Raw genomic sequence first — 17,526 nt, forward strand, 5'->3', positions numbered from 1 at the left:
CTACTTGACAAGGACACACGAATAGGATGCCGGATAGAGTTCTACAGTGTAGTAGACTGTGTATCTGAAATTTCAGTCGGCTACCTAGGCCTCAGTATATTGCCGGCCCGGCCTTGGCTCGTAATGGTGCATGTTCTTCCTGGAAAGCCACTCGCTTCCTTAGGGCCGGATCGACCGCTCCGATCTAATGGAGTCCCGTCATAATACAGCTAAGGTTTCGATAACTTTACTACACAATGACTCTCAATTCAAGTAATTTATGCTGCTTAAATGTTTTTGATATCTCCCATTGTGCTCGAGACTTGTGAGAACTTTTTTCTCTATGAAGGCGGCAGGTATAAAACAGGTCTTTGATTGACTTGCAGCGTGAATGACCAGCGAGTGCGAAAAATTCTCTGCACTGCTGAATCTAGGTTCATTCCACGGGAGGAAGACTTTCGTTGTAGTCAATTTTCTCAGAACAATCAGCTTCTAGCGAGCCGTTCTGGTCACAATCGTGTGTATATGTCGTTAGTGAGAACTCAACGAAACTACAGTCGCTAATGACCCAGTAGTTTCGCGCGAAATCCGAAAAGACTAAGCCTGTACTACTACTCCTGAGTAAATTTAGATGGTTCGCAGATGCAGGTAGGAAAGCTTAGTTCATACCATTGTTCTATCTATTACCATATTGATCTCAGAGTATAAGCGCTGCCAGTGACCCTTCAGGTGATATATACAGGGTCAAGGAGTCGTAGGAGACCGGGATATGATGACTGTATAAAAAGGCTAAAAGTTTATGGTATCAACGTTAAACCAGCTCTCGGGTTGTTTACAGATATTGCACGGGTTCATGCAATGGCATGTAAATCATTGTCATACTCATGTATATTTCTTCGTGCAGCACAATCTTTCAAAAGAGAAGTTGCGACTTGCACCGGCTTCGACAGGTCGACAGTCATGCTCATAGACCTTGAACCGCATGACCTGCTTCATTACCCAAAGACACGAGGTGGAAAGTAAGTGGAAGTTCGGGTACCAAATATCTCCACTCCATAGCAGTAATGCAGTTTCTTGATTCAATCGTCTATATGAGAAGACGGAGCAATCGGGTTTACAAAGCTCATCTGCGAGTTGCTAAATTTACTCAACCACATGCGAACGGCGCTGCATATCTGGCCTAGCTCGAGAACCCAACCATTTTATAAAACGTAGGGGGGGCTACGTATATATGCATGTCCCTTCGATCCCAGTGATAGCCCGTGGTTGGGTGCGACCGGATATCAACGACGCCCTTCACTTCCTCTGGCATGTGTTCCTGACGGTGTGCCACCATCGGCGACGCTCGTTGCGGGCAACGGGAAACTGGCCGGGGAAGTGCGAATGCCGCGCTGGGTTCTGTCGGTCGAACGAGGTGAATGATCCGAGCGGATTAACACTTCGAGTGTCGAGCTCCAGTGACACAAATGACTTGCTGAAATGTTGGTGGTAAGGGAGCAAAGGTGCCGACCGGACAATGAATCTGACTTGCTATGGAAGACACAGTATCCTAGTCACGGAACCACGATTGTACAGGACGTAATAAACAAGTATGAGTACCTACCTAGCAAAATAGAGGCATGCATGCACCAGTTACTTGGGCCATGCACAACGCGAATGATACGTATAATGCCGAATTTCATCGCAAAAGTGACACACATTTCCTAGGCATAACGGAAGTGTGGAGTGGATGAAGGAAGCTTCGTGTTGTGATTGGGAATAGTTGTGTTGTATGTGCGAACTGTATCATTGCTCCCCCGTTAACACTGACGTTGTTAACGCTTCCAGGTTGAAGTATAATATTGAGCTTTGTGGTAGAGGCGTTGAGTAAGATATTCATTTTGGTAGTGCGGGTGGGTGACATTCGTGCATTTTTGAAACTCCGCTCTTCTCCAACGAGGCGAACTTGTTGGCGGCAGTACGTATGACAAGTAAGAAAACTTGTCGTGAGTAATCATAGTTTGCTCCTCTTGATACTGGTAGAAGCTGACCGAGTTGAAGATTGCTCTCGTGGCCGTTATGAACTAGCAGTCACCGGCGACCAACCGTGTCCATGCCTGTCAAGGTGCTTCGACTACGCAAGCCAATCTTGTGGTTTTCCAGACGTTGTCCAAGACTTTCTTAAACCTGATCTCGAGGTAGCAACCCTTATATGTGTCATTTAGAGAGCGAATGCTTGCCAAGAAGCTGGACAAAAGCCAGAGTTGCCCGCCCTATTAATTTGATTGTTTGGATAGCAATGATGCACTCCAATCACCCGTTTCCAACCTCCCTCGCCATCCTCGACGGCCGGTGCCTATGGAAAGTTCTGGTTGATACAACACCTTCCATAATGCTAGGCTCGTTGAAGTTAAAGACACCTCCGTCTGCAACATTACACACGGCTTGGGTACCTTACGCAAGCTAGAACAGGCCTTGATTCAGCCTGAGATTCGAAGTTCTTGGGTCGGCGTCTGATTATTTAAACTTGATCTCGAGCCTTGTCCGGTGCTCAAAAGGTTTGCCTACCCTCATCATTTCAGCAAGGTGTTGGTGGCGCTTGATGGATACATGGGTATCATCGCTGTGAGGTTCTTGTCAAACGCGTCGATTACCAAACGTGTCTCGAGAAATGCGTTATATGGAAGACCCCGAAAAAAGGTTCGAAATCGCTGTATCTGTAAGGCAGTTGTGCAGTGTCCTTGGTGGCATCGTAATTGGAGTAATGTGCAACGAGTTCTGGGCGGCACGAGGGTGATTCATTGAGGCACGTCAGGTGTGAGGCAGTGATGTGAGGTATGTCTGACGTTGCTAATGCTGTTGCTGGATAGTGAGTATGGGAGGCGTTGGCGTGTCGTGCCGATATGTCCGCTTAGATTCGCAGGCCAGACTATAGGGCGCATATATATTCCTAGGATGGAGATCCCGGGAAGGACGTTTTTGAGGGCAGTTCCGCATAGATAGAGTTGGCCAGAACTGCTATGCGAGGAATGACTTAGGTCTCGCGCACTCACAGTTGTAGCGGTACCAGAACGAGAACCATGACGCGACGCGAGGTTGAGTCACGAGCTCCGATGGTGACGCCACGCAACAAACACCCGAACTTTCGCCGACGTTGCGCTCTTCGCACAGGAATCGTCTCATACCTTACTGTCGACTATTCCGTACGCGACGCTTTCTCAGGAAGGCCCGTCAAGCAACACATAAGAATCGTGAAGAGGAAGGAGCCTAAGATTGGCGCGGTTGATGGGTGACAGACATTGATTACTTTGCTCACACTCGACGATGAGAGTAAAGCTGCGATGGATAACAACTAGAGGCTTGCACGATGCCTGCTGTCACCCACTGTGCAACTCTCAGTTGTTCCAGTTCGGCTTCTTGGTAAAGACATAGTTCGGATTTTTTCGATCTCACTCGGCCTCTTCGATTCGCATGAGCTGGAAGTTTACGAATTCTTACGCATGGACAAGACTTCTAGACTCTTTCAGGCAAAATGAAAGGGATGGAATATGTGTTTAGCTCTTCACCTCGACGCACATGTGTGTTTATCTACGACGAGCGTGTCAGAACGCGAATGAGCAAGACATCCTAGAGGTCTATGATTGATACCCTACTGTTTCTCGAAGCTGAGTTGCGTACATGTTTCTATCCAATGAACCGATCCCTCCGTTTCGTCCACAATAGCCGCCAACTCCTCTTGGATTTGCTTTGCTTATGTTTAGAGAATGCAATGTCTCGAGCCCACAGCAGTAATCATGATGAAGACTCACGCCCAGGACGACTTGAACGTCAAAGTCAACCGTGAGACAATCGCAGATGTGATACGTCAGGACCAAGATGCGGATAGACAAAGAAAAAGCTAGACTTCGGTACTCCATACCAAGAAGATAATGGAAGTGGAATTCTGTAACATTGAGTTCGACTTCGTTGCACATGACCTATGCTAAGCCTGCTGAGCGATGTCTCGCTTTCATTAACAAACGATTGGGTGGGAGTATCTGGAAAGCAAACTGGACTCTTCCTCTGGTGACTACACTGTTCTCCAGATTGACATCAAACTGTTGTGTTGGAAGATATATAGTGTCATGCTGGTTCTGTTACGGACATGAGTCTCTATCCAACAACCTCAGCTTACTCCTCGCAATGACATCGCAAGATGCCAGTCAAAGCATGCCTTTCAACATAGGAGGACTTGGCAAAGCTCTGGAACCGAATTCTCTTGCCGGAATGCTTGAAAACGCTAAGACCAAAGTCCATCTATCTCACTACGAACAGGCCTGGCCACGTCTTGGCTCTTACAGCTTCATCATTGCCCATTACGTTGACAAGGAGAATAGACCCCGACGCGAACTCCTTGCCATGGAGCGGAACCATCCTTTCAGTGAAAAGGTATTGTTCAACCTCATCAAGCGTGTTCAGAAAGACTACCCCTCACTTGAAGTAAAGACTGGCTGCCTGGTTTTTCGAGATCTTCCTTCTCGCGACGCCGGTCTTCTTGGCAAGGAGTATGAAGTACTCCCATGCGCAGGCCATATGATTGATAAGATTCTATCAACACTCCTCTTCGGTACACAGTACGAAGATTGGGGACGAAGAATGCGCAATACGAGCAATACGGAAGAGAAAGCTGACATGCTATGGAGCCTGAGACCAGTCGGACGTGTTATCATCTTCTTGATGTGGATCCTTGAAGATCCCCAGAGAAGGGACCAATTCAAAAAGAACATATGCCCCGAAGACCAGGAGTACATTTCTGAAGACTGGCTAGAGACGTTCAGGAACGTAATCAGGTTGGTCAATGTCCTTCCGGGCGGTATTTCACAGCGTTTGCTAACCACGAGCACAGTTGGAATAGAACAAGAGAACTGTTAAGGCTAGCGCGCCGTTACAGGCACATCATCTTCCGTTTCATAGATCAGGCAAAGTTGAAACAGAACCCTCCTGAGCGAGATGGAACAGACCCCGTACTGAGCTACTTGACTCAACTCGTCATCTCCGATATCATCTCGTCTGATGACTGGACCAACATCGACGCATTATATTCTGCCTTGCACGCCATGCATAAGGTTGCAGTATCCTTCAAGATTACAAGGAACGATACCAAGCTTCAGAAGGTTTTGCCAGGCCTGGTGAAAAGCCGTGAGGCATTGATGATCCTAAAGTTTGAGTTTGTTGGCGAAGCACTCGACACAACTCTCAGTGAAGCTCTCAGGATGACGAACAGACTGTTGAATAAGGCCGAAAGTAATCCAATATATGTCACTTCAAGCCTGCTAGATCCCCACACCACGGACATCATCAACAGACCAGCAAAAGCGGGCCCGACCGTTGAAAAGGCAAACGAGATGATGTTCCCTAAGACCACAACATCAGTTCTTTGCCTCCTCAGAGCAGAATATCGTCAATTTCGCAAGGATCGTATGACGCTTTCCTCAAACGTCAGCCCACTAGAGTATTGGCTCAGGGATGGGATGCGCAACTATCCGAAAGTTGCAATGCTAGCATGCAGCATTTTTACCATTCCAGCAACTACGTCAAGCATTTATCGCATTCTCCTTCAGATCAAGGATGACGACGAGTTTGTTGCTCTCATCAGAGAATCGCAAAGGAACGCGTTTACGCTGCACAATGTACTGCCTGTGCAGACGGAGCACGAGCTGGCTACATCGGAGGAGGAAGAGGAGACTGCCGACGAAGATCAGATGTCAATTGAAGAGACAGAAGAGGAGGAGAAGGAGACGGAGGAGGACACGGAAGAGGACACGGAGGAGGACACGGAAGAGGACACGGAGGAGGACACGGAAGAGGACACGGAGGAGGACACGGAAGAGGACACGGAGGAGGACACCGACGACGAGACGGAGAACGAGACGGAGAACGAGACGGAGAACGAGACGGAGAACGAGACGGAGAACGAGACGGAGGACGAGGAGACGGAGGAAGAGGACAAGACGGAGGAGGAGGACGAGACGGAGGAGGAGGATGAGGATGACAGAGAACGTTGAACAAGTCAAGATCGTGTTGCGTGTATTGCCCTGGTACGTAGTGAATGCAATTTCATCTCGACGTACAATCGTCATGGATGATCTGATCTGGATTGTTAATATCGCATCCTTATACTGTTCAATATCTTCATGAAATGATCAAAATCTTGGCGATTGTAACTAGCTCCACCTCGAATGGCTCTACCTCACGATGCATTATGCACTTTTGCTCTTGTATCATTAAAGGTTCTGGTGCCGCATTTGCATCATCCCACATTGAGTACACCCTGTCCGAAAGTCAGGAGGTATGGCGTTACAACTTAGCCGCTATACAGCACGCTATTTCTTTTTGAGTAAGCGGGGCTCGCTTCAATGCGCCTCTGCCCCGGCTCGGATGACCATTCTTGCATCCGAAATTGATGAAACGATGCAAGGGGCCCCAGCCCAGCCAGCGTGAACAGTTCCAGTGACGTCGTTGACATCCCGACTCCATCTTTCCAGCCGTGCTTTTTGCGGTTGTATCTTTCCGGTTGTATCTTTCCGGTTGTATCTTTCCGGTTGTATCTTTGCGGTTGTTTCTTTCCGGTTACATCTCTCTGGTTGTATCTTTCCGGTTACATCTTTCTGGTTGTATCTTTCCGATTACATCTTTCCGGTTGTATCTTTCCGGTCCCATCTTCCACCTTCCTAGCTGCACCTTCTTCCAGCTGTAACTTTCGACGTGTTGTTCACTATTTCATCCATTGAAACGTCGCTCTTATAGCGCTTCTGGGATACCCACAGATTTAATAAAGAATACAAGAAATTATATAGCCAGTCTGGTCTTGTCCGCATGGTTCAGAGCAACTTCTCAGATGCCAAGCCCGGGTGGGCTTCCCGCGAACAGCAGACAGTGTGCAATGAACTAAAGCAGATGACCTGCTGAACAGCTCACTACCCTTTGTAGGTTGTTCGCACCGGGGCGGTAGTGTCGTTCCCAGCCTTAAAGTCTCTGTAAGAGCAATCAGGAACCGCGTTCTATGCCATTGCGACCGATCTACCTTTACGATGTTGCGGCGCGGGCTTCAACATCATTCGATCAGCCTACTTTGTTCCGCAAGTCAACATGTCGACGAAGAGAAGCGGTCTGAACTGTAATGATAACAACAATTATTCCAGTATCATTCCTCACTCTACTCATCAATTTTATCACAAGTTTCCTCACATCCAGCCTCGCCTTCGCCCCTGAGCTATCCACAGCATTATCATCAGACATCTCATCTACATCTCAAATCCAACCTCGCATCACTATCATATTCTATCGTGGGGGGTCAAAGTTTACATTATACATCCGGTCATCGATACAACACCTATTTTCACGGGAGCAGGCCACGCTGGTCGCTGTAGCCAGGAGCTATCATCCTATAAATCTTGGAGACCCCTATCTTCCGACTCGACTTTGGTATCACTACACAATCACAAATAGTTTTTAATGCTACAGCAGGCCTTCCAATTCGCTCAAAATCATCCATTCGGGATTGCCGTCTGGAAAGACGTTGAGTCAACCACAGTGACGTTCACGGCCTGCACTGGATCAGCGTGATCAAGCCAACAAATGATTTCGTAGTTTTGTGAACATGTGAATTTCAGGATCGACCCATGTTGCCCAACACTGAAAACGCGATGGAGTTGTCAAGGCACTCACGTCACGCAATAAGCCAACCAAGTCCCCCCTTGAGCCGCACGACTCATTCGTCTTCTAAGCTCCGTTTTGCAGACATTCTACACGCCGCAAATGAAATGCAGCATATTTCTGTTAGAGCCTAGTTGTACCCTGGCCGACTTTGGCACGGGTACTTCGGTCCATTCATACCAAGCCCATAATTTCGATAAAACTCGAACGTGCGACTTATCTCCTCGGCTCCGACATCTAGGCGAAGGATGACTGTTACACGTATCTGGTTCACTCGACAACTGTGATCACAAGTTTCAGTGGTCTGTCCCGGTGCATTCGGCGCTTGGTAATGGTCAGCTCTTGCCCTTCTATGTGCCATGGTCAGTCAGGAGCATTTGTGTCCACCCCAGGCACCTCCTCAGCGCGCATCTCTAATCTGAGAGACGACGGTAAAAATGGCAGAGAGCAGATGAAGGACGTAGTCGTTGAGCATTCTGTCACCGTGACGAAAGCTGACGACCACGTCATGGTTACATTGACCAAATTCAATCTGGCAACCTGAGACCGACCGTCCATCGTTGAGGCATCTCAGTCGTCTGGCGATGAGGTTAGAGGGGCCAGCAATCGCGACAGGGTTCCGTACCACTACCGGACATACAAACCGAAAGTGACCTGACGTTAGCAGGAGCTTCAAAAAACGTACAGCTCGCAAAGCAAGGGAAGCATCTATACAGCTATCTCTCTATTTTTGTTATGAAGGATAAACTCGGAATGGGGACAGCAAAGGTGCAAACCCTTGCATGCAGAAAAACAGATTCGGAGTAAGTACTCTTTCCCTTTTCTGACCTTTGCACTAACCCAACATACCACTCATAAACGACCGCGATTCACGCTGACAAACTTCCAAGAACCGGACGTTTACCTCAGTGTTGCCCGCAAGACTCTCATCCTTTCTACGCAGACCGAGATTGAGTCAAACACAAGCTTGGTTGAGCTTTCGTACTGAGGTACCCCACTTCAAGAAGCAATAGTCTCGATATATCGCTAGGGATATCAAAGCACTTACTCGGACGCATGGACGTGACATCAACACTGTGATACTCATGGCTCTTGATGAGAACATGACGGCTCTCGTGCGGGGATAGATGTAGATTGATCAAAACATAGTGGCGAACGACGTGCTGAATAGAGACCACTAAAGGGGTGCTGTATAACTAACATTCAGATCGTTGCTGGGAACTATAGTGGAACAGATTGTGCTCCAGTACCCACGCGCCAAAAGGATCAATATCAATATGTACCCAAACGCCGCACGAGCATATCGCTTGGTTCGACAGACTGTGTTTTTAGGGAGCGTAACAGGCAGAGCATCGAAGCTCGAGCCGTTGCCGAAGCCTGACGAATGGCTCTTGCTATTCAAATCCGCCAACAACGACCACATGTGTCTGGACACTCTCATGACTGGGCTGAATGACGGCCGGGCTATGGTATCAAGTATGACAACTAGCGTGTAGTATCATACCCTGCGCAAGGCTAGCTTGGACAAAGCGAAGTCCGAGATCAACAACTCCACGTGGTCAACCACCATTAGGATGGCACAAATTCTGGACTGCTGGGCGTAACGTTTCCGCCTGTCCCTCTCCTCGCCCTCTTCAACTCCACGTTCGTCCTCTTGCTGCATGCAGTACATAGCAATCCTCAGCACGAATATGCTAGTGAATTAGGACACCACCGACAAGTTTGCTGAGCCGTCGAAGTGGCTCTGCGACGAGATCAATCGCATGGACAGACTGCTTACCAAGATGGACGCCTTTGCGCTGGGCGTGCTAAGCACAGGTCTCGAAAACAAGATCATTTGCTTCATAGTAAGTGTTCTGATTGGTCCTTCTGTTTTGCTCTTAAGACAGGTAACGCGTGAATCCTCTGAGTGCGGCTACTCATTAGCACATCAGTTGAGCGTGCATTTTAGAGCATAGTCGAGCTCTTAATTTGAGTCTGCGAAGCGTTGGTTCGCCACGGCTGTTAGATCTATCCAGACGTGGTGAAGACTAGGCATGAAATGCAATTTCATCACAAAGTCTATCTACATCATTGTCATTCATTTCTACTTGTCTTTCGCAACGAAAGCCCAGATCGAGATCTTTCATTCCCAGGCTTTTCACATTGCAGCTACCAAAATCAATAATGCGAATTCTTGAGGTACAGTGTTCAGAAACAATGTGACATACGGGGTCGATATAACGGCAAGCTGCAGCCACTCAATGCAAGTAAGGAAAACTGTAAAGCATTCTTCAGAAGTCCGTTCCATGTGCGACCACACGGCATACATATAGTTGAACCGCAGGTGATTGGGATCATCTCAGACCTAACTAGCTTATTGCTTTTCCTTTCCATTCCTGGTGAGCGAGATTCCATGATGATACAGTAATAACATGTTATTTCTATGCCTGATATGCTACATTTTTCAATGCACGACGAATGAACTTCCATCTTGATTGTTTCTCAATGGTTCCTTTCTTTCCATCCCATTTCCATTCCCGCAACTCACCGCATACATCCAACCACCCCTCTACCCTTCACCTACCCTACCTGCGCGCATAAACGAAAGGCCGAAGCGGCCTATACAGGGAAACAGGTCTGGACTCCGATGTACGCGGCGTACTCTCGGGAGTTGGCGGAAAGTCGTTTTGCCGCAGAGGCAGCCCAGCTCATACTCGAACTCATTGCAAGACCTCACTCCAGGAAGTAGCCAGTACTATAGTAAGAATGTATACAACTGAAATACAATAATAAGTCGTTCCAAGGTGCGATCTAAAGCGCTGTATAAACTTCATACCATGGCACAGCCGGGTGACGACTCGCGATTTGAGTTCACGATGTCGAGCTAATGGCGCCTAGCAGTGTCGATAATTATATCTAGAACTCGTCTTCACCTACCTCACCTGTCTTGAAACCTTCAGGGAGCTCGACATCAAGCGATGGCAGAAGCGCAACACTGTCAACTTCAACCTCAACTTATCCGCAGCTTGCAAGGGTGATTGACTTAACTGCTAGAAGACCTGCGGATCACTACAAGCCGTCCAAAATACCAAGCGTGGCAAAACTAGCAAGAGCAACATCTCAAAGATGCTCAGCACAAGACGCAGGCTGACATTGCTGTAGCGTACTCGACCCCGAAAACCCGCGACGAGATCCAAAGGCAGCAAGTTAATCCTCCGTCTAATGATTTTGCTACGAATATAGACGAACATACTCAGTGGCTCTACGATGACATCAAAGGATAGCAAACGAAGCTTCAGGCCCGCACAGCAAGATTAGATCAAGCCAAGGATTAGGTCGTCCATTTCCAAAGCACCGTCACGACCACAGAGGACATGAACCAGGCGCTCGACCTGTCATTTGCCCAAATCGCAGCTGATTATCCAAGAACTGTAGACGAACTCGAGTCTGAGAGGGCTTAGTGGAAACACTTGAAAGAGGTAGCTGAGGAACACGTCGAAAAGGCGTCTTGTACAGATTTCAAGCACTCCGGAAATATACGAAGGAAGACCTGTTAGCCAAAGGTCGATGAAATACAGACACTCGCAACTACACATACCGATGCATCGAGCGCGAGGCTCGAGTCTGAATTGTTATCTACGAAGGCTAATGTGTTAACCGCGCAACATCAGGCACTGGATGAAGAAAATGAAGCGACGATGGAGCATCAAAGGATAAGGCGCATACTTGTTCAGTTCACGACCTCAAAAGACGAGTCGCGGGAAATCCGCGCCCTCGCCCTCGCGTTCATGCCCTCGCGTTCAGTCCCACGCCCCAACTTGACATCCAGACAACTACATTTGCAGTAACAGGGTCCCCGGCAGATAGCGATCTCTTTATGCCTTCTTCAGCATCTCTTTACAAGTGTTCAGGCAGTAACGAAACACGGCTCGGAGGCGCCCGGTTGCCTTCTTCTTCGACTTGGGGGCTTCCACCATGATGTCCGCGGGAGGGTCGTCATCGGTCGTCGTGGAGCTGTTCTCGTGCGGTGCTGTCGTGGTGTGGAGCGTGGGCTCAGTGAGATGCTGCGCGCAGCCGATATGATCTATACGTTTGTCAGCTTGCAGTAAGCGGAGAATAATGTCAATGATACTCACCACAGAAATCTGGAGTGTCGGTCTGCGGCAAAATGTCACAAGCAGCGGACGACTTCGACAATCGGCGGTCAGGAAATGATGCGCTGTCCCCGCCTGCACCAGGTTGCAGAGCTATGCGCACATCTGGGAAACGATCGCTGGTTGGCAGAGGGGCGAGACTCTCGTCGACGGACCTCTCGTCATGGGCGGCTCGTGAAGGCAAGACTCCGCGTGGGGAGTTCTGCACCTCTGTTACCACATGTCCGTCGCGGAATGGCGCGACTACTGACCATGTCTTCGTTCCAGCTCGAGCTTCCATCTGCGCTCAAGTCAAGCGTGTCGCCGGTCGCAAAGGTCTCAATTGAGGCCCGAGCGCTAACGATGAGCGGCGTCGCCGTCGTCTCCTCCGCCACCTGCTTCAGGGACACCACTCTCGTGGTGGAGCTGTCGGCCTGGTTGTTGTCAGCGGCGTGGTATTTGGGTGCGCTCTGGGGCAGTTGGCTCACCGTGTAGAAACTCTCGCCGGCTGCTACGGGCACCCTGGCGTGGTAAAGGCTGTCGCCGTCGTGGTCCTCGAAGACAGCCTCCATATTCTCCGCTCGGTCCATAGCGTAGTAGCCGTCTCGCGTGCAAAGTTTGGAGGACGGTGTGCGTGTGCGTGTCGTTACTCGGCTCTGTGGGACAGCGGAGGAGAAGATGGAGGACGACGCTCATGGTGAAGACGATCGTGACGAGAAAAGCGCGGTGAAAGCGAGTTGGACGCGGACGTGCTGTCTGCTATCTCCGACTGTCGCTCGCACGGAACAGGTCAGCGCAGAGCTTCGTGAGTGAAAGCGCGCATACCTTTTGCGGTCAAGATGAATGAGGGCGAGGTTGATAGTCGCCTGAGGAGCGGTCACGCCGAGATCGCACGCTTTGGACTTGAGCAAGGTGCTCCTTCACCTCGTTTGTTTCACGCAGGACATGCTCGGAATGATAGAAGTACGCTGCATTCCTGAGAAGGTTGAGGTGTAGAGGGTTGCTCATGGTGGGTGTCCAAGGTTCGTTCAGTTAATGGACACTGGGCAAGTGATGTAGCTTGACAATCAGCGTATATACGTTTTCTGCATCCACCGAAGAAGCCTTGGGGCGACGTCACGTCGGAGGGAAAGGCTGCCGGACTTTGGGCAAGCACCAAAGAAAAAACATTGAGGTTGAGAAAGAGTCGTGAGCGGTAAACATAGACCATGCTGGATGAAAGTCTTCGATGAGGGAGCTTGAGTATTGATGGTAGAGAATAGTGAGCAAAGAGGAATGGGGGGTTGGCGTTACACAGACGCAGTGGACCAAGCAAGGGGGTGCGACATAAGGATGGTGTTGGGAATGGTCGTGCGTTCCGACACAGGCCCATGTCTGCTTAGAGAAAGACAAACTCTTGAGCTAAGACCCAACTAACAAGACGGTAAAATCTGTGAGCCCAGTACTCATAGAATCCATGGAAGACGGTCTTTGGATAAGGATCAGGAGAAGTAATGGTCGTTGCCGGAGGAGTGTGACAGCGAAAGCATGCACGGACATGTCTCCTTGTGCACCTCGCTTGCATCCATGTCACTATTTTCTTAGCCTCGGCTCGGGAAGGCCACGCATGCATGAGACCACCGACCAGCCATGCGAAGTGACGTGATCTTTCTGGCCCACACACTAACGCCTATTACACCAATGTAATGCTGGAGAGCGATGACTGCGTACTCTGTATTTCGCGATGTGTGATGTATTCTTGAAAGTGCAAACTCCAGTCTGCTTTCGGACCAGCTTGTAAATGAGCTGATCGCGACAGTGCGTTTGTTATCTGATCGATTGCTGATCGATCCACGAGGCCGCTGACTTCCATGAACCCTTTACTTGGCATTCCTAGAGCGGCTTCTTGCAGCGGAGGTTGCCGTGAACCCTGCAGCCGACAAAGGTCAGGACACCACATCATCCCCACCTGCTGCTGTGATGATGACAGACGGCGCAACCTGGACCATCTAAAACATAGTACACGCCGGTTTTCGCCGTGAGTCCTCCTGCCTACAATGCTTCTCAGCCTGGCTGCAAAAGTGCTGGAGCACATGTTCTGCATCCCTCGTCAAGTTGCTGCGCACGGCACATCGCGCTCCACGCCGCGCCCTCATAAATACATATAATAGCTCAACAAGCGCAAACGTACCTTATCCATTGCAAATTGGTGCACCTCCTCAGGAAGCTTGCACGTCGAACGGCGGCGGCGGAGAACACTATTTACATGCATCAAGCCTCGCCGTCGTGAGATTCGCTAATCCCAGCTACAACAGCCTCTCGGACCGGGCGCTCAATGCAGATGTCAAGCCAAACGTGCCATTATATCCTCTTGAAGTTCTGCGGAGTAAGTTTGATTCCCCACTTCTACATTTGGAAAGCTAATGTGTCAAGTAATACCACCATTGCACTCTCGTCAGTAGCCATGTCAACCCTCAGCTTGCCTTCTTCCCTGCAGAAGGCGCCCGTTGCGGAGGTGCTACAACTACTGGCTGATTTATCTCTGAACACATTTAAGCACTATCGGGCGGACTATGTTGCCGTTTGTGCCGCGATCTCGCCACGTCAGCATATGGCAACGATTTATGCGGCGTGTAACAACTCTTCTACTCCAAATTTTTGCAAAGGCTGACACGCTCGAACGAGTATTCACGTTCCGCCTATATTGTCTAGCTGCCAATGCGCTTTCATGGATGGTTTCACGAATCCCAGACGCGACAACTCATTAGATTGAGCGCTTGTCATACAAATTGCAATGCCAACCTCGACCTCTGTCTTGATCTCCATTTTTTTCTCCACATCCAAAGGGCACATGGACCAAATATACGGGCAAACAGTTGGCTTGAGTCTAGTCGCTTCCTCGCCACGCCATCTGGAACAGTCCATACCGAGGCTTAACAAACAGGTTGGTAGGACTGAGAAACCTCAGCTGCTAGTAATTGTTGACGCTTCATCTCGGGGAAGATTGCATTCGTTGGTGTATTTCCCGACTCTACCCGCCACGGCTTCTTCAACTAGACGCTCATGACGGAAGTCATGCCGCAGTTGCCATGTCCATGTTCGTACCAACCTACTCGTCGCCGTTCAAAAGATCATGTAATGAGTTCCAGCCAGATAGTTGGCTTGAGCAAATCCGCTTCCTGACAGCAAATATTGTTGCCTTGCACGTTTTGATGCATTAAATCCTCTGCGTCTATAAAATCTCGGAGCTGCTGGAAGTTTCACTCATCTTTGTGCTCAAATATTACAAGATTAGCAGTCTATCTTATATTCACTTCGAAGACTCTTTCCTAACGTCCGAACTACTTCTATGGCTTTATTTTTAACGGCCTTCCTGACAGTAGTTATTGCTATGTTTGGAGCCAGTTTGCTAGAAAGAATCTTCACAGGTCTATATCGTAGTTCTCAGCACTGGTGCCGCGTTGTCACCGGCTCTGATTGGGGATAGTAGAGCGAGTCTACAAGACGTTCCTCATGCTGCTGAGCAAGTGTTTCCAACTTTCCAATATCCTCTTCTCTTCCCTCCAACCGCTTGAGCTGTATCTCAAAACAAGCATTTTCTACTGCATCTTGTAGCTTCCTCATCAACCGCTCCGTCAACCCCTCAATGTTTACCGAAAAGCTGAAAGCCCCTGTCGACTCCTTTGGCTGCTTTTTGAATTGCTTGTTTAACTGCTTATAATCCAACACGAATTTGACAACTCCTTCCTGTCCATTGACCTTCTTTAGCTGCTCGACTTCCGCGACAAGGGTAATGGCTTCTTCCTGGACACTCTTTTTCTCCGTTTGCAGCTTCTCGATCTCTATCTTGAGCTCCTTGATTAGCGCTCCTTCCTCAGTGACTACTGATTGGTTCTAATGCCCCGAGACCTTTGACATAGTCTCATCTTGTAAGCTTGTCATATAGTCAACATTCCTCGTCTCTCGCCACGAAACAAACTCACGCCAGACACTTCCCTCGCCCTTTTCGCAAAGAGACTCACCTTCTTCTGTCGTTGAACTGTTGAATCTCTGAATCAGGTTCTGTATCTGTGGCACTGTGGTCTTTCTCTCTGGCCTACTCGCCGCTGTTAGGTGGCCAGTCGTCATTGCTTTGTGCAACTATTCCAGCATCGTTGTCATTAATCTCCGACAGCACTCTTCAATAGTGTTCCATAGGCATAGCAAGTCTGCGTTGGATATCGCTTTGGTAAGTTCGGGTTTGGGTCAGGTCCTGGATTATAGAGTAGACCAGCGCTCTGGCGCAGACATTGTTGTGGTTCAAGTGTTGTAACGCAGATGTGTGTTGGATTTGCTTCAAGATTGGTTGCGAATCAGGTTAGTTGCATTTGCACACACAACTATTACATTGTACTAGCCCTATGTTGATTGTAGGGGCGCAATTGAGGCTACAGCACTGTTGTAGATTCGCTCTTAATGGCCTGCATTGGCACATAACATTTACAGTCAGATAATATTCTCCAAATTTACTTAAATACTCACTGAAGCTGCTATTTAAATATAGTGTTTATTATCTAACTCGTTTTTATCGTTTCCTGTCCTATAACTCCTGCCCCATTCACTTACCTATGTCTGAATCCTATCTACTACTGCTATACTCCTAAGGTTTATACTGTATTGAGCACGTTCTTCTAACTTGATGCTCTTCTCCTACCTCTAACTTCTCTTCTACTTGCTGGTTAATTCCATCCTTTTTGCTTCCAGCACCCGAAGTTCATCCCCTACCCATTGGATATGTACTCCCATACTCTCAATCAGTTCCTTTCTCTCCTCTTTTTGCTTCTTTACCTTGGCCTTCGACTGCGCATTCTCAGCCTTTAACTGCGCATTCTCGGCCTTTAACTGCGCATTCTCAGCCTTTAACTGCCCAACCTCTGCTATCAACGTGTAAGTTTGTTCCAGCGCCTTCTCCTGATCGTGTTTTTTCTCCTCTTCTAGCTTCTCCACCTTAGCCTTCGACTGGGCATTCTCGGCCTTTAACTGCCCAACTTCTGCTGTCAACGTCTCAATATGTTCCAGCGTACACCGCTTGAAGAATTTCTCCTCTTCTAGCTCCTCCACCTTAGCCTCTAACTGCGCAACCTCGGCCTTTGACTGCGCAACTTCTGCTGTTAACGTGTCAATTTGTTCCAGCGCTTTCTCCTGATCGTGTTTTTTCTCCTCTTCCAGCTTCTCTACCTTAGCCTCTAACTGCGTGATCTCGGCCTTGAACGGCGCAACCTCTGCTGCCAACATGTTAGCTTGTTCCAGTGTCTCCTGACGGGATTTCCCAATGCGGGAATATAATCCTAATCCACCAGGCTTCCGAGTGTAGCGCCATGCAGGGTCGATTAGTGGCGTGAATGTAACACCTTCTTCCAAGCACATGTTCTTATCTTTCTCCAGTTGGGTATTTTGACCCTGTAGGTCCTCAATACCTACCGATCCCACGTCCAACCGCTCAAACCCCGCTGTCATCGTATCCCGCAACTGGTTTGCGTCGGTGTCCTCACCTTCCTTCTCATGCACATGCTCAGCATCTCGCTCATCGTTACGTATCGTGTGTTCCTTATCTGGTTGACGCGGTGAGCCGCGGGGAAAGGACCAGATCGTCGGGCAGCGATGTGGTGAGGACATTGTAACGGTCTGTGTATCGTGAGGTTTGGGAAGTTGAAAATATGTCTTGTTTGGGCTGGAGATTGGTTTGTAGTCGATAGTAGTTGTTCTTGTGGGTTCTTGGAGGGAAGAGCGAGTGATATAC

General features: G+C 48.9%; 4 protein-coding genes across 4 annotated transcripts; all 4 read right to left on the minus strand.

Annotated features, from left to right (window-relative positions):
• Positions 1-11,862: 11,862 nt before the first annotated feature.
• P153DRAFT_371437 (uncharacterized protein) lies at positions 11,863-12,350 on the minus strand. Its single transcript, XM_033669263.1, has one exon. It carries the CDS (start codon positions 12,338-12,340, stop codon positions 11,951-11,953), a length of 390 nt encoding a protein of 129 aa, XP_033518148.1. The 5' UTR covers positions 12,341-12,350; the 3' UTR covers positions 11,863-11,950.
• Positions 12,351-12,464: 114 nt separating this feature from the next.
• On the minus strand, positions 12,465-13,273 carry P153DRAFT_401660 (uncharacterized protein). The gene has a single exon (XM_033671925.1). It carries the CDS (start codon positions 13,138-13,140, stop codon positions 12,703-12,705), a length of 438 nt encoding a protein of 145 aa, XP_033518149.1. The 5' UTR covers positions 13,141-13,273; the 3' UTR covers positions 12,465-12,702.
• Positions 13,274-14,931: 1,658 nt separating this feature from the next.
• P153DRAFT_412446 (uncharacterized protein) lies at positions 14,932-15,875 on the minus strand (the record flags this gene model as incomplete). Its single annotated transcript, XM_033672106.1, has 2 exons — positions 14,932-15,628; positions 15,770-15,875. The coding sequence occupies 2 exons, from the start codon at positions 15,873-15,875 to the stop codon at positions 15,192-15,194; spliced, it is 543 nt and encodes a 180-aa protein (XP_033518150.1). The 3' UTR covers positions 14,932-15,191.
• Positions 15,876-16,437: 562 nt separating this feature from the next.
• Positions 16,438-17,511, minus strand: P153DRAFT_145694 (uncharacterized protein). Its single transcript, XM_033662142.1, has one exon. The coding sequence runs from the start codon at positions 17,400-17,402 to the stop codon at positions 16,455-16,457; it is 948 nt and encodes a 315-aa protein (XP_033518151.1). The 5' UTR covers positions 17,403-17,511; the 3' UTR covers positions 16,438-16,454.
• Between the last annotated feature and the right edge of the window lie 15 nt (positions 17,512-17,526).

This window comes from Dothidotthia symphoricarpi (assembly GCF_010015815.1).
Source record: "Dothidotthia symphoricarpi CBS 119687 unplaced genomic scaffold P153scaffold_26, whole genome shotgun sequence".
NCBI lineage: Eukaryota > Fungi > Ascomycota > Dothideomycetes > Pleosporales > Dothidotthiaceae > Dothidotthia > Dothidotthia symphoricarpi.

Excerpts from the sequence above, each read along its gene's own strand:
- P153DRAFT_371437 (XM_033669263.1), bottom strand. The coding sequence starts at position 12,340 with ATGGAGGCTGTCTTCGAGGACCACGACGGCGACAGCCTTTACCACGCC.
- P153DRAFT_401660 (XM_033671925.1), bottom strand. The coding sequence starts at position 13,140 with ATGGGCCTGTGTCGGAACGCACGACCATTCCCAACACCATCCTTATGT.
- P153DRAFT_145694 (XM_033662142.1), bottom strand. The coding sequence starts at position 17,402 with ATGTCCTCACCACATCGCTGCCCGACGATCTGGTCCTTTCCCCGCGGC.